The sequence below is a fragment of the Polypterus senegalus genome, chromosome 4 (genome assembly GCF_016835505.1).
Source record: "Polypterus senegalus isolate Bchr_013 chromosome 4, ASM1683550v1, whole genome shotgun sequence".
NCBI lineage: Eukaryota > Metazoa > Chordata > Cladistia > Polypteriformes > Polypteridae > Polypterus > Polypterus senegalus.
The window spans coordinates 231,983,642-232,000,455 of record NC_053157.1 but is presented as its reverse complement, the minus strand read 5'-3'; the positions used below and the strand labels follow the sequence as shown (position 1 = coordinate 232,000,455).

The window sequence follows — 16,814 nt, the reverse complement described above, 5'->3', positions numbered from 1 at the left end:
CGCTGTTCTGTTTCAAGCTGAATAAAGATGGTGTCGCTAAAGTACTGAGACTCAGCTTCGTATTTTGGGGTGCACGACAGAGACTCACATGTCAGCACACACACACACGTGGTCACAATGCTCTAGTAAACAGTAGACACTTGTTCAGATGTTAACTATATGAGTGAGGCACGCCGACTGAGCCTGAGAATGGGAGACGGTTACCACAATCCCGCAGCGTGAGAGAGAGAACAACCATCAGCTCAGTTGTGATCACGTGATGCACACAAAGCGTATACAGACTACTCATATTGCAAGACCTCGCTCATTTATCAAGTCAAAATTTATTACAAATTTTAGCTCGTCTTGCAAAACACTCGCAATCCAAGGTTTCCTTTGTGTTATTTGTGCATCTTTATTTTGTAAAGATGTTAATTATTTTATTATTTGGAAAGAGCAGAATTTGCATATTGTTTTATATTTTTGTCTGTCTTACAACATTTCTAAAAAAAATAAATTATTTATTATGTTCAAACAGTTACTCAGTACTTGAGTAGTCTTTTCACCAAATACTTTTTTACTCTTACTTGAGTAATTTTGAGTTATTTTTTTTGGACGACTACTTTTTACTTCTACTTGCGTAATATAATTTTGAAGTAATGCTATTCTTACTTGAGTACAATTTTTGGCTACTCTACCCACCTCTAAAGACTGTTAAGGAGTAACGTTTGATGTTTTTGAGAGAGAGAGAGAGAGATCAGAGCTCCATGTGTTTTACAGGGTCGCTGCTGATTGGCAGAGATTTCACTGTAGCGAGTCCCTCTTAAGTTGGACGAGGAGCCGGCCCACACAAAAATCTCCTACCTTTAGGAAAAATAATTCTATTAAGAACAGAACCAGACAGAACCTTAGCCCCAGTTTGATCCCCTCATCTGGAGATATCCTTTATGAATTTATAAAAGGAAACCACCCAAACAATTATTTAAACAAACAAAAATTATATATTATAAATCAAACAAAACAATAAACACCCTTTAACCAATCCTTATCAAATCTGTAACAACTAAGCAAACACTAACTAATATGCCCCCTCTTAAACCCTTCTATAATATACTCCCCAGAAAATGGCGAAACAGAAAAGAAAGAAAGCAAGGAAATGAAACGGAAACATCCCCTATTTACAGACAGCACAAATATATCCACAGTACATACACTTATATATACACATATAGACACACACAATCCCCACACGTTCCCCAGTCCCTTTTTATATTAACTTTGTTTTAAGTTTGTATCCAACCGGCCTGGGAAGTCTGCAATAAATCCAGCGTTCAAGTCAAATATATTACACAGCTTTGTTATAAATCTATACAAAAGAAGCGATCTCAACCGGTCTGGCGACGACTCTTCTGTAGCAGGTTGAAAGTCCATCTCACCCGGGTGTCTCGACGTTAACGTCCGACCATGGCAGATGCCCGCATCAAAAATGCACAGTAAAGCCGTGCGCTCCGAAGAAACTTTCTGATTAGCCAGCACTCTTTTTCCGTGTATCCAGCCATTATTGTAACGAAGCCTTATGTGCTTTACCAATAGCTTCTTTTCTATCCACCTTCTCAGCTCCTGGCTAGCATTCACTAAACAACCCGCGCGCTACCCTTGTTTACCTCTCGAGACAAAGTGACGACTGTCCACAAGCGTCAGTTGCTAGCATTCAATGAACAACCCGCGCTATAACTCTCTGTGAATTGTCACGTGATTTTGTGTTTTCTCGCGTAAATTTGAATTGATTGCTGAAAAGTATGAAGGTGGCATGCGTATCCGGGACTTGGCTGCTGCATACCGTATGCGGAGAACGAGGGTGTCTACGATTGTGAAAAACAAAAACGTTATTAAAAAGTAAAGTGAGGTTAAATTTGTATTTATTTCATCTAATTGCTTTTGCATTTATGCATTTTAGTATTGTAGGAGCCATTTTCCTAATTCTATAAAATTCATGAATATTTTACTAGATGATAATGCATAAAATATGGGAGGTTCCTATAACCCCCGTGAACAGAATTGTGTTGGTATTTTCCTGTCATTTTCTAACAGCTTTGAGTGAACAATGTTCTCCAGTTAGTGTCTAGCCTTGCCTTGTGTAAGGTACAAAGGCATGCGGTTTTTAACCGTGTTCTTGTGTGCTGGTGTTCGTGCTTGCGCACGTGACCATGCCTGGGCACATATCTATGTGCCAATCAGCTTACGGGCCTTTTGAGTGTGTGAATATGTAAGAAAACAGCACTTAATTCATGTGCTGTGCCGTATGCTTAAAGCATACAGAAAAAGAAGCTAAGAATCTTTAAGTATATAAGAATTTAAGAATCTTTAAATAGAGAAGAAAAAGTAAAGAACTTTTAAGTACAGAAATAACTAAAGTTTCTCAAGAAAAGCTAAGTTTAAGACAAGATACATTTCCCCTTTTTTTTTGCCTTTTATTTTACATGTGTAACTATTTGTTCTTTTATTCTTGTGTGGATTATTTGCTTTTAACTTTCACTAAATATTTTAAAACGAACTTTTGGACTGTGAGATTTCTTTGACACGCGTCTTACCCGTGCCTGACTTTGCCTTCGGTGGCTACAAGTATTAAGCAGTGTTTAAATTATTTTATACAACCCCATCAATGTATAATATGCCAATTACAATGGGATTTTTTTCATGAGAACTGATTAATCATTTTCCCTTTATTTCTTATGAGAAAAATTAGTTTGGTATACGACCTGTTTGGTATAAGTCAAAGGATATGGAATGGATTAAAGACGTATACCGAGGTACCACTTGTATATTTTTTTCGGTAAAACAAGAATAGTCAAGTGAATGGGAATTTTTCTTAAATTGAAGACCCCCAAATTGCTCAACAGTTCCGTCTTTTTTGCTGTCATCAGACTTTCCATTACAGGAACAGTGACATCTGAACTCGATTGATTTTATTGGGAGACTGTGAGAATTAAGTCATAAAGTCACCCACCGTAACACACACACACACACACAGATAACGGAGATGGTGTTTAAAACAACACAGACTGGTCATTTTTAATCCTGTCTCCTCTCTGGTTAGGATTAGAGAGTTTCACTTGTCCAAGATGTTGTCTGATTGTCACATAAATGACTGCAGTGTCTAAAATCTGCAGATATGACCAGAGTGACAAACCTTCCCCACCCCATTTAAAGTGTACTTGTATTTGAGTTGTACTGTTTGGTTTAGTTTTAATGTGTTAAATGCACAGTAATTGTGTTTTCTGCCTTAACAGATTTACAAAGAAACATCTTCTGCCCTTTGTCTTCACTTACTTTACCAAATGAAAGCCATGACACTATGAGGAAACTGATGTTTGTATCTGAAACAACTAAGCGACACAGTAAAAGATTTTCAGTCGTGGGTGGACTGCAGAAGTGCACAAGAACTTGTACCAGATTCATGGACAGAGGTGGTCTACCTAGACGCACCAGAATACAGGGAGATGTGACGGCACATTGGTGTTCTGATTGCTGTAAATGGTTTTCAAGCATTAGCAGTCTTAACAGACACAGGAGAATTCATGCTGGGGAGAAACCGTATTGCTGTTCCGAATGTGGGAAACCATTCTCGTGTGAGAGCAATCTTCAGACACACATGAGGATTCACACTGGAGAGAAACCGCATGGCTGTGCTGAGTGTGGCAAGCGATTCTCACAGATCAGCAGTCTTCAGACTCATAAGAGGATTCACACAGGAGAGAAGCCGCACTCTTGTTTTGAATGTGGCAAACGATTTTCACAACTCAGCCATTTACAGACGCACTCGAGAATTCACACTGGAGAGAAGCTGCACGGTTGCGCTGAATGTGGCAAACGATTCTCGTGTGTAAGCAACCTTCAGACACATATTCGGATTCACACTGGAGAGAAACCGCATGGCTGCATTGAGTGTGGCAAGAGATTCTCGCAGATAAGCAGCCTTCAGACGCATAAGAGGATCCACACAGGAGAGAAACCGCATTGCTGTATCGAATGTGGCAAAAGATTCTCATGCTTGAGCAGTTTTCAGAGACATATGAGGATTCATACTGGAGAGAAGCCACATTGCTGTTCTGAATGTGGCAAACTATTCTCACGACTTGACTACCTTCAGACACACGTCCGAATTCACACTGGAGAGAGACCCCATTGTTGTTCAGAATGTGGACAACGTTTCTCAAAAATCAGCAATCTCCAAAGACACGTGCGAATTCACACCGGAGAGAAACTGCATTGCTGTTGTGAATGTGGGAAGCTGTTTTCACGCAAAAGTGGCCTTCAGAGACACACCAGGCTTCATGCTGGGAATGGTGAAACATCAAGAAATGCGATCCGAGATATACATCACATCAATTGAAATTATTTTAATGCTTCATTTATCTATTGGAATTGTCAGACCCGACTTATCCTGCTACTTACAAGCCCCCTGAGGGAGCCACAGAAAGTTCAAGTTCAAGCACTGTATTGTCATTGTGTAACACATTGTAATGACTTTATGTGACCGCCCCAAGGTGCATTTAAAGAAAAGGTTAAATGCTAATACCCGTGCATATAGACGAGAGTGCAGGAGAACTGAACGGAGGGGGAAAAAAGGACAGGTTGCAGGTTTCTTTCGAAATATTGAGAGAAACTTGGTTGTGTCATCAGAAAGTTTTGAAATCTGCAAGATCAAAATGTTTTTCTGAAGTTATTGACTTTTTAACACATTGAGTTCTATATTTAACCTGTCTTTCTGGAAGCCTCTAGGGAAACTTGCGATAAATTTCTTTTTGTTTTTTGAAGAAGGTTGTAAGCACTAGGACCCTCATTTCACCACCTTCTCATGATCCAACCATTTTAATACCCTGTTTGGCTGTGTTTGATCACTTCGAGCCTGTCACTCTCCCCTTTTTACAGCAGCTGGTTTCCAGTAGGAAGCCGTCTGGCTCCCCCCTTGATGTTGTCCCTCCTCAACTTCTTAAGGAGGTCTTTTCTACCTTGGGTCCTTCTATTCTTACAATTTTTAATAGTAGTTTAACCTCTAGTGTGGTGCCTAAAAATTTTTAACATGCTGTTGTGCAACCACTGCTGGAAAAAACGGGTCTGGATCTCTCTGTTATGTCAAACTTTAGGCCTATTTCCAAGCTACCTTTTTTGTTCAAACTCTTGGAAAAAGTCATTTACACCCAGCTGAAGTCCTCCCTGGACGGACATGCAATTCTGGAAGTGTTCCAGTCTGGGTTTAAAACTCACCCCAGCACTGAGTCCTCTCTGTTAAGGGTTTTTAATGATATTCTTTTAACAGTGGACTCTGGTGACTGTCTGCTACTTATGCTTCTGGATTTGACATGATAGACCATGAGATCCTCATCTCCAGGCTGGAGCAGTGGGTGGGCATCACAGGTTCAGATCTCCAATGGTTTAGGTCCTATCTCTCAGGTAGACGTTTTTGTGTCGGCATTGATGATTTTACTTCCACCTCTGTTGCCCTTCCCTGGGGGGTACCACAGGGCTCCACCCTGGGACCTCTTCTGTTCTCCATGTACCTGCTGCCACTCTGCACTATTTTTCAGACATCCTTTCATCTTTATGCAGATGACTGTCAGGTTTATTTCCCTCTGAAGAAGCGCCCTGGTCCATGTTCTGTTCAGCCCCTGCTTGATTGCCTTATTGACATAAGGAGTTGGATGGCATTAAATGTTCTAAATTTTAATGAGAACAAGACACAAGTCATGCTATTTAGACCCAACAGCACCAGCGGGAACCCCCTGCATCGACCTTTACACTGTGGCTCAATTTGAGAAAACCACAATCACAAATTTAGGGGTGAAAAACTCGATAGCCGTGTGAACACAGTGGTAAAATGTTGCTCTTTCCAGTTGAAGCGGCTGTCAAAAATCAAGCCTGTCTTGTCTATGCACAACCTTGAAACAGTGATACCTGCGTCTAGATTACTGCAATGCACTTCTGTTTGGAATTAGCCAGGCCTCCATTGCTCGCCTACAGCAGGTGAAAAACGCTGATACTCGATTTTTAACTGGCACAAGAAAGCATGAGCACGTTACCCCGATTTTGGCTTCCCTTCACTGGCTTCCAATTAGTTTTCGAATCCTCGTATTTGGTTTTTAAATCTTTTAATGGTTGTGCCCCACTTTATTTGTCAGAACTGCTGCACCCTTATGTACCGTCTCGCTCTCTCAGGTCAGCAGACCAGATGCTGTTACTTGTTCCTAAGACACGATGCAAACTCCGAGGTGATCGAGCTTCTTCAGTTGCAGCCCCAAAACTCTGGAACGATTTGCCATTGCACGTTAGGCAGGCTGCTTCACGTGCTGTCTTTAAATCCTATTTAAAAACACATTTTTACTCTCTGGCTTTTAATCCAGTATGATGTGTTGGCTATCTGTATACTTTTTATTAAGAATCTCTTCAGTTCTTATGTGTTTCTGTTTCATTTACCCTTTGGTTTTGTGTGTCTGATATGTTGGATTTTTCTTCTTTTTTGTTTATTATACAGCACTTTGGTCGGACTTGATGTTGTTTTTAAAGTGCTTTATCCTCTTTATTAAAACCCCTGTGTGCGTCCAAGTGTCCGTGTGTCTTCTGGTGAAGTGCGCATGCGCGGGCTGCGCCGCACATTGTACCGTGCCCCGCCCATGCGCTCGGCACGTGGACGCACACACACTGGAAGCTGGGCGCGCAGTGAATGGCCTAGCCGCCGCCGCCGCCGCGCACGATGAGCAAATAAAGCACACACACTGGAAGCTGGGCACACAATGAATGGCCGCTCATGATAAGATATAAAGGACACCATTGCTGGGGAGAGTACTGATTGGGTAGTCGCGGCAGCGCACCTAAAATCCGTTGTTGGGGAGACGCCACATATACAATAATCAGTTGCACGCCCCCACAGATTAAAATACTTGCTGGGGAACTGCACAGTACTTGCTGGGGAGACGCCTCAGGCACGATTATAAGCAGCACGCCACACATTATATCAGTTGCTGGGGACACTCTGCTGATTGCCCACTGTTGTGACAGAAAATTAAAGTCATATTACGGACATCAAAGCCAGTATTACTGTCAGAGAAAATTACAGGCATTTTATGGAAATACAAACCAGTATTACTGTGAGAGAAAATTAAAGACATATTAAAGGATGCATATTACAGCCACATACAAGCCAGTATTACTGTAGGAGAAAATATTACGGACGTATCTACTAACAACATGCCACCCAAAAAAAAGGACACGTCAAGTACACAATCAAATCCTATATAAGCAACATCTCCTGGAAGAACGGTCAGCTCAACAAGTAAACATCAACAAAAGAAAGGCTGAAAGACAAAGAAAAATACGAGCAAATAGATCGATTGAAGAAAAAGAAAATGAGCGTCAGAAAAACACTAAAAGAGAAAGACTCAGAAGAGCAAACCTTAGAAAATGTTGGCATTTACTTGCCAGAACCAGTATTCAGCCACGGTCAGTTATCCATTCATCCATTTTCTAACCCGCTGAATCCGAATACAGGGTCACGGGGGTCTGCTGGAGCCAATCCCAGCCAACACAGGGCACAAGGCAGGAACCAATCCTGGGCAGGGTGCCAACCCACCGCAGGACACACACAAACACACCCACGGGCCAATTTAGAATCGCCAATCCACCTAACCTGCATGTCTTTGGATTGTGGGAGGAAACCGGAGCGCCCGGAGGAAACCCACGCAGACACGGGGAGAACATGCAAACTCCACGCAGGGAGGACCCGGGAATCATGAGTTAGACGTTTTCCAGATGTTGCTGTCAAGGTTGTAGATGGTCATGAACAAGGCAAACTGTTCCCAAACTCAGACAGAATATTTACAAGAAATGTTGTCTATAATGAAATTGAATAGAAAAATTTCATGAGGTAAAAAAATTGAAAATTTTACCTAAATATCTTCTTCAGATATTGTGTCTTACAGATTGTTACAAAGTTTTACACTAAGGCAATATTAATTACTAGCCAACCCGCGGCGTACCATACGCCACATAATCAGGCCGGTGTTTTTAATAATTTTTAAGCACAGGGAGAAAATTTAACATTTGCAAAATTGGTAATGTAATAAATCAGCAAGAAAAGCAACATTGTAACAATGCACGGAACAAACTAACACACAATCGTCCGTGCGGCGTAGCGAGGTGGGAGGGGGGGTGTGTACAAAGTGCAGGAGCATCTAAAAAGACGCGTGTTTGTCGCGGATGCGAATTGCTGTATGTAGCGTGTAAAACACTTTGCTAAGCTACACGCGGTCATGCGTCGAAACCCAAAACTCGTTTTTTAAAGACTGCTCACTTCATTGTGTTTTAACCTCAGTTGTAAAGGAATGTTTTAATGATCCCATGGGATACCCCTCACAAACAATTTTACACGCTGCATATGGAGATTCACCTCCGCGAGAAACATGCCTCTATTAACAGTCAACGTGTGGGAGGGGGGTGTGTACAACGGTAGGGACGAAAACAGTGGGAGCGTATGAGTCGCACTTAGTGGCAATTCCACGGTTTGCAGCCCGAATAGGGTTCAACGGCTTACCCACGCCTAGACACACGCTCAATCTCATGCATAATTATTTATTGAATGCTAAACACTTGTGGAAAGACACGGTTGTCTAAAACGGGTTAGTGTGAGAATACAACAGTAAGTGAATGAAAAGATGGAACTCTGGAGAGAGCAAAACACAATAATGAACCCGCGGCATAACAAACGCAGCGTAATTATCTACTGATGTTTGAACACTTCTGGAAAGACACAGGGACACCCCTCGCAAACTGTTCTACACGCCGCATACAGCGATTCACATCTGCGACAAACAAACTGTTTTACACACTGCATACAGCGAATCACATCCGCGACATGATTTTTCCTAGATGGTCCTGTCGCGTCCACCCTCGCACTCGAAGCATACACACTGCCTGCTCATGTGTCCGTCGCAAGAGAAACTCACGGAGAGCCGCCCACCAGCTGCCTGTGTGTGCGCCTCTGTCTGTCTCTGGCGCGGCTTTCTCTTGCGCTGCCTCTGTGTGAACCGGTCAGGCACAGAGAAGGTCAGCTGCTGACAGAGCGTCTCGACTGTTGCAGGGCCTGCATTGGTGAAGTAGGTGAGACGGTAATGAAACAGAGGCACAGGGCTCATTGGTTTTTAAGGACTGATTCCTTCATTGTGCTTTAGCCTCAGTTTTAAAGGATTGTTTTAGGGATCCCATGGGTTACCCCTCGCAAACCGTTTCACACGCTGCATATGGCGATTCACCTCCGCGAGAAACATGCCTCTATGAACAGTCAGCGTAGCTCGGAGGTACATGACATTAACCTGACCTGCACTGCATGTGGCCTCTACGACAGGCGAACATAAATGACGGCATTTTTTCTGTGTCGTCGCGTCCGAGTTGGTGGGCGTGGCCCTGCGAGTTGTCGTCGTATCCAGTGGTCTTGGAGTTGGTGGGCGTGGCTCCTTCCTGTGTGCGCCATAGGTGTCTCACTTGTCGGCGGCTTAGTGAATCCACGCCCCTTCCGGCGTGCTTTTCATGGTTGTCTTGCCTTAGTGAATTATATATATAGATACTTACTGTATTGTCATGTACGTTTCTATTTTATTTTATTATTATTTTACTTTAGGCTTCTTGAAAAAATATTTTTGACAAAAAAAAAATTAAGACAAGTAACAGAATGAGGTCAAGGTCCCTTGCCATTTAATATAAACTGTTCCTACTAATGTTTATGCACTACTGTTCTAGCGCCCGTTATTGTAACGGGCTTAATGTCTAGTAAATAAATAAAAAGTCAGATAACAGTTACAGTGTTAAGTGATCAAACTATTCTTGCTCTAAATACAGCAGCATAAATTGTTATTGCACCTGTTAATGAATAGTACATTCCATATTCTATATTGTATTACATTAGTATATTGCACATTACCAATATCGCAAATTGCACACGTTCAATTAAAAATGATCTCCAACTGAGGAGATTCAGAGTTCAGAAAGTTTATGGCAGATGGGAAAAGGCTCTTTTCTAGTCTGTTTGTGCGTACACGGATTGACCTGATGGGAGGAGCTCGAACAATGAATTTCCAGGATGAGTTTTGTCCCTGAGAATGTTTTTGGCCCTTCTCACACACCGAGTCTTATACAAGAGTTTGGGTGATGGCAGTTCAGTCCCAATAATGGCCTCTGCTGTTTTTACGACCCGCTGCAGGGCTTCTTTAGCAGCCTTGGTGCAGCTGTTGTACCTGCAGGCCATCATGCAGTTAGTTAAGATGCCCTCTATAGTACATCTATAGAAATGAACCAGCGGCTTCTGGGGGAGGTCAGCTCTCCTTAGCTTCCTGAGAAAACTGAGGTGTTGTTGTGCTTTGCCTATTATAGCCGAGGACAGGTCCTCTGAGATGGTGATTCCTAGAAACGTAAAGCTGGAAACTCTCTCCACAGCATCTGCATTGATTGTTATCGGACTGAGATTGTGGGCCTAAAGTCCAGAATAACTTCTTTGGTCTTTTTGGTATATAAGACCAGGTTGTTGGTGTCGCACCATGCTGTCAGATTCTGAACCTCTTCGCTATATGCAGCTTCACTGTTGTCTGTTACAATCCCAATGACAGTCGTATCATCCACAAATTTAACAATAATGTTTGATTGGTGGATGGGTTGACAGTCATGGGTGAAGAGTGCACATCCTTGTGCCACACCAGTGCTCAGGGTAAGGGTGGAGGATGTGCGTTTGCCCATCCTGACAGACTGGGGGCGGTTGGTGAGAAAATCTAGTAACTAGTTGCATGTGGACGGAGCAAGACCTAGCGCATAGAGTTTTTGGATCAGCTGGTTAGGTTATGATGGTATTAAAAGTGGTAATACTGCAACGAGAATGAAAAGCAATACCCTAACATCTTAAGACTAACAAGGGAGTGTAAAACATACCCATATGAAGAAATTAACTGTAGAGAAATGAACTTGGTTAACTCTTTGAGGGCTGCATATTCTTTCCATAAAACAGTTTCTGAAAGCAGTGGTTTCCCAAAGAAATCAATATAAAATGTCTGTTGCTGCATGCTGCGGCTGCCACTTTGCCAAGAATGTGTGGCAGGCTTGCTGCCAGGCTGTGTTCGCGTCACGGTCACTGGTTTGCAATCTGGTTTCTACCTCTTATCATTGTTAAGCGGCAGACCTCCTGGCTAACACTGCTGTAGGCGTATCAGCTACATGAACCCGTTCAGCACCATGATTAGTGGGGGACCAGTCAGCTGAAGCTGGAACCTCACATTTGTTTTCGATCACTTGTATCAAAGTCATAGTCCCAGTTTAGAGATAATAGGCAAAACGTCGTCCATGGGGTATTTTGCTTTATGTATTCGCTTTGATCTCTCACCATTATACCAGTGCTATTTTTGCTCTTGTCTGTGCCTTACTACTCGGACATCTACTCGGACATCACGGTCAAACCAATGAAGCTAACTTTTCTTCTAGCAACAAGAGTACAACTAAAACATAATGGTTGGTTTTGTCACAGTTTAGAGTCGATTACCGTCAACTCCTTCTTTTGACAAAAGTCAACATCAGCCCTGAAAGAGTTACATTTCATATTTCTCCTCCTCATTAATTTTGTGAGCGTGTCTGGAGTCCTTCAGTACTTTGTCTCTTCGGAGAATACTTGGGTATCGCTGGTTTGACTTTGTGTTACTCATGCAGTCCCGAATGAGGCACATGATCTGCATTGTGAGGGAGCATCAAATGCGGCACTATGGCCATGTAGTGCGATTCCTCGAGGTTGGTCCACTTTACATTATCCTCATCCTTGAGGACCAGGCCAAGGGGGCGCCCACGTAAAACACCTGGCTGTGGCAGACAGAGGGTCATTTCTGGAGGGTGGGATTGGACCACTTGTCTGTCTAGGGGGTTGCCAGCCAGGATCCTAAGCTGTTTTGTCACGTGGTGGGTGCAGCAACACGCTGTACCAGTGCATGCTCCCCAACCTGAGCTGTCCACCTTCAGCTTTTGGAGTTTGCAATTTGTCTCATGGTTGCAATATTGTGGATGGCTGACATAACTGTCACGTTCAGTGTACCCTCTACTTGTTTATCCCTCAGACTGGCTGCATTTCAGATTAGCAACAGTCCATAAACCCTGAGACCGAGCTTCACCAGAATGCTGGAACTGACCAGAAATTTCTATCTTTACTACATTTCAATGCACGGCGGGTTAAGGGAGTAAAAGCAGATGACTGGCACCGTTGAAAGGTTAGGAGAATGGATGTATGCTTGAAAATGGAAATAAGATGAACAGATACATGAAAAGGATTGTGCTGTCATTTGACATGGTTTGCAAATCTGAGTGTCTTCATTATCCAGCTTTGATGGCTTAGAAGTTCAAGGAACTCAATTAAATTATTACTTTGTTCTTTCATTATGTCAGGATCGAACGTGCTTTTGTTTAGTGCTTCCTGCAACTCCATTTTGTTTTCTGGGTGGGGGGGGGTGCACCACTATTTTGTGGCTATATTGCTATGATACAATGGTGAGTTACTGGAGGTCGTCTCCCCAAAGGTGCTGCACATTACTGTACTGTTCCATGAATAGTTTTTCTGAGAAAAAATCTAGGCAATAAACAAATGAAACATCAACAACGGCAGTCAAAAAAATGAATTTCTAGACCACTAAACCAAAACTAAAATCCAGAGGTTTTTTTTTTATCAAGCAGAGTCTAAAAGTAAACCGCATGTTATCGCTATGATGTGTCTTATTTTAGATGATCTATGAATGCAAGTGGTCACCTTTATAAAATCACACCGGCGGTCATTCCCAGTAAATCATGTGATATATTGTCATAGCAAAGGCCTGAAATTTCTTATAAATAATTGTTCAGAAGTCACTATATATATATATATATATACTGAATATATAAATATACATACATACTAGCCATGTGCGCCCAACTACGTTACGCCTATTAAAGTTGTCTGTGAACGGCTCCCTGTTTAAACGTGGCTGCCAGTCATGAACTGGACCCTTCTTCACACAGCATTATGATTTTTTATAAGGGAAACAAAATTACAAAAAGAAAACCCTTGGACATTGATTCGATAGGAACAGCCCACTCGGAATCACTGTCCGAATAGTAATTATGTGGTGGTGGAGGAGCATTTCTGTTTCTGTCCGTTCACAGTCTGTCTCGTTTTCACGACGCTGTCGTTTCCTCTCAAGATGTCTTCTTAACCTTTCTCCAATCTCACAGGTTGCTTTGTGGCAATCCAAAGAGTAAGGCAATATACACGGAGACACACAGGTATCCAGGCTCTTTAAAGCATAAATAGGGATCACTTCACTGACATGTGAGCAAGCCACGGTACAACTGTGAGACGCGCAGCACTCGCCGGCTACAATGTAACAATAATAATTTCCGGACGTGCTGTTACGTTGTCATTCATTTTACCCGCTGTCTTTCATTCATATGTTACGTAGGCAGGTACCTTTTATCTTCGGCAATCTCATTCTCTAACCAGGCCTCAGGAGCTAACCAGCGTAACACTGTCCACCACCCCTTTCGTTATTCCGGCACATTGACATCCGTGAGTAACAACAACGTACTAAACTGGAAGGTGGGCTACACGTGCGTGGAATTCGGGGACAAACAAAGATCCAGATCTAAATGAAGATCTCTTTAGTTAATTTAAAGCACAACAATCTGTTTAGTTTGAATGTCTGTGTTTTGAGGTGTGACTGGCGTACTTCAGTCTTCAGTAGTATAAGCCTGGAGGAGATTCTTAATGCAATGCCTATGTTTTAGCTGTCTCTCTACTGCCATCTAGTGCTTCTTCTTCTAACTCATTCGCGGACAAACAAAGATCAAGATCCAAATGAAGATTATATAGAGAGATTCTAAAGGGTTCACAAACTTTCAAGCACAACTGTACACACAGTATCTCACAAAAGTGAGTACACCCCTCCAATTTTTGTAAGTATTTTATTCTATCTTTTCATGGGACAACACTGAAGATACGACACTCTGATCCAATGTGAAGTAGTCCGTGTACAGCTTGTATCAAAGTGTAAATTTGCTGACCCCTCCAAATAACTCAACACACAGCCATTAATGTCTAACAACAAAAGTGAGTAGACCCCAAGTGAAAACATTTTTTCAAAAAATACCCTTTAAATCCTAAAATATCTCAAGATATACCCTACAAGGTGCTTCTCCCCGGGCTAGGGTTGAACTTCCAGGCTGATATCTAGGTTGCTTATTCTTTATCATTGTTTCTGTATGTTTAATTAAGCAGATTTAAAATCTGTGCCATGTGTTTTGAGAGTGGTCTCCAAAGATACAATACTGTCAAAAACATTCCAGCCCTGTAAAAGCTGGGGTAACCCACAGTCCCTTGCGGTTCATTGTGAATGTGCTTCTTTTATTTCTGTGTTTTTAGTGATTACTGCATTGTTAACAACTATGTTGTGTGTTTTTTTTTTTATCATTTTTGAATTCCATGTTGTTTGCTGTTGAGATTGCTTACTATGAAGGCAAAATGTTTTGGTACCATTCTTCATTCATGGCTCGCAGGTTGAAAAATGGATGGATGTTTTCATACAGTGTGTTTTACATGGAAATGACATTACCTTCAATGACATTGGTTCTGAAGTTGCTTACCACTTGACTTCATCACATTTTGACCTGCAAGATGCAAATTAAAACTAAAACACAATAAAACAGTAAAAAGGCAAAGATAAGCTTAACTCTGGAAGGAGCCCTTTTATTATATCCAATGAGCACGATGCCAGGGTGAGTTGTATAAAATGGCCGTGCATGATCTCTTGCTTATTTTCTGAGGCCCACTGGACGAATGTATCAGGCTCTCTTCATTGTTTAACCTTGGATGTTATTTTGTGGTCACTTTGTTTTGGGCTGGAGTGATCTGAACGTCATCTGTGTTCACAATTAAAGTGATTCTAAAGATGCTGGAGTGTGTTTATCGCCGTAATCTCCTATAATGCAGAGGCGACAGGTTGGTGAAGTAGGTTTTGATCTTCTGTCAAGCTATTTAAGGAGTTTCAACCTAATGAGAGCTGTTATGGATCTGCTGTGTTGAGGTATGAAGTTTCATATGTCTCTGAACATTCTTCAGGTGTGAGAATCGCTTCCCGCACTCAAAACAGCTGTAAAGCTTCTCCCCAGTGTGAACTCTCATGTGTTTCTTAACACTTGCTGGTTCTGAAAATCGCTTCCCACACTCGGAACAGGAGTATGGCTTCTCTCCAGTGTGAATCCTCATGTGGATCCGAAGAGAGCTTAAACGCGAGACTCGTCTGCCACATTCTGAACAGCAGTATGGCTTTTCTCCAGTGTGGATTCTCCTGTGTCTTTTCAGACCCTTTAGTAGGGAGAATCGTTTGCCACATTCTGAACAGCCATGAGGCTTCTCTCCGGTATGCACTTTCTTGTGAGTCTGGAGAGAACCCAGTTGTCTGAATCTCTTCCCACATTCAGAGCAGTTAAACGGCTTCTCTCCAGAATGAGTCAGGTTATGTGTTTTGAGGCCACTCAGTTGGGAGAATCCTTTGCCACATTCTGAACAGCAGTGCACCTTCTTTCTGGGGTGACTTCTCTTGTGTACCTGGAGACTGTTTTTGTCCATAAACTGCATGTTGCATTCAGAACAACAATACGACTTTGGTCTGGTATGAACCCCCATGTGTCTCTGAAGGTTGCTTGGCCGTGAGAATCGCTTGTCACATTCAGTACAGCTATACGGCTTCTCCCCAGTGTGGATTGCTGAATGTCTCTTAAGACCATTAAGAAATAAGAATCGTTTACCACATTCTGAACAACAGTATGGCTTTTCTCCTGTGTGAATTTTCATGTGTGCACCCAGATTACTTTTGCATGAAAACTGTTTGCCACATTCCACACAAGAAAATGGCTGCTCTCCAGCATGAATTACCTGGTGTCGCTGAAGATCTGCGTGTAATAAGAACTGTTTACCACATTCACAACAGCGGTACAGCTTCTTGCCCGTGTGAATGCTCATGTGCATCTGAAAACTACTTTGCTGTTTGAATTTTCTACCACATTCAGAACAGACATACAGCGTAGCACCGTGAGTCTTCTTGTGTTTTCTCAGGCCGCTCAAGTGTAAATATCCTTTGCCACATTCAGAACAGCAATGCGACTTCTCTCCTTTGTGAATCCGCTCGTGTGCCTGAAGACTTCTTTTGTTAAAAAATCGCTTGCCACATTCGGCACAGCAAAATGGCTTCTCTCCGGTGTGAATTCTTAAGTGAATCTGAAGGCTGTTTAAGTGGGAGAATTGCTTCTTGCATTCAAAACAGCAGTGCGGCTTCTCTCCGGCGTGGTTTCGGTTTAAAAATTCTTTGTCGCATTCGGAGCCCACAAAGGGAAACTGTTTACGACATGGTAAAGAGCAATGCAGCTTGTCTTCATCGTCAACACTTGGCTCTTCCTGAAGGCTGGCTGATTCCAACACTTCGGCGCGGGTTCTTTGGTGCGTCTCAACAGGACCACTGCAGTTTTCTGGAGAGGGTGAATTCTTAGCATCTGACATGAATAAGCGTTTTCTGTTATTTTCAAGAGATTGAGTGGCAAGCTGAGAAATGCTGCTGGCTTCATGAAAATCTGTTTTAAGACAAAGAGAAGCAATTGCATTAAATATAACACGACTCTATCGGTGTACTCTGTACAGTATATACAGACACACCCACACACACTGTGAAAGAAAGAAAGAAAGAAAGAAAGAAAGAAAGAAAGAAAGAAAGAAAGAAAGAAAGAAAACTAAAGAACAT

General features: G+C 42.2%; 2 protein-coding genes across 2 annotated transcripts in view; one reads left to right on the top strand and one right to left on the bottom strand.

Annotated features, from left to right (window-relative positions):
- Window positions 1-16,814, top strand: part of LOC120528887 (zinc finger protein 665-like) — a 61,618-nt gene that overhangs the window by 19,473 nt on the left and 25,331 nt on the right. The window contains exon 3 of the mRNA XM_039752964.1: window positions 3,270-4,368. Within this exon, the coding sequence (XP_039608898.1) occupies window positions 3,335-4,368 (1,034 nt within the window). The 5' untranslated portion in view covers window positions 3,270-3,334. The remainder of the gene's footprint in view (window positions 1-3,269; window positions 4,369-16,814) is intronic.
- LOC120528122 (zinc finger protein 260-like) overlaps window positions 14,732-16,814 on the bottom strand; it is a 6,941-nt gene continuing 4,858 nt past the window's right edge. The window contains exon 3 of the mRNA XM_039752166.1: window positions 14,732-16,647. Within this exon, the coding sequence (XP_039608100.1) occupies window positions 15,071-16,647 (1,577 nt within the window). The 3' untranslated portion in view covers window positions 14,732-15,070. The remainder of the gene's footprint in view (window positions 16,648-16,814) is intronic.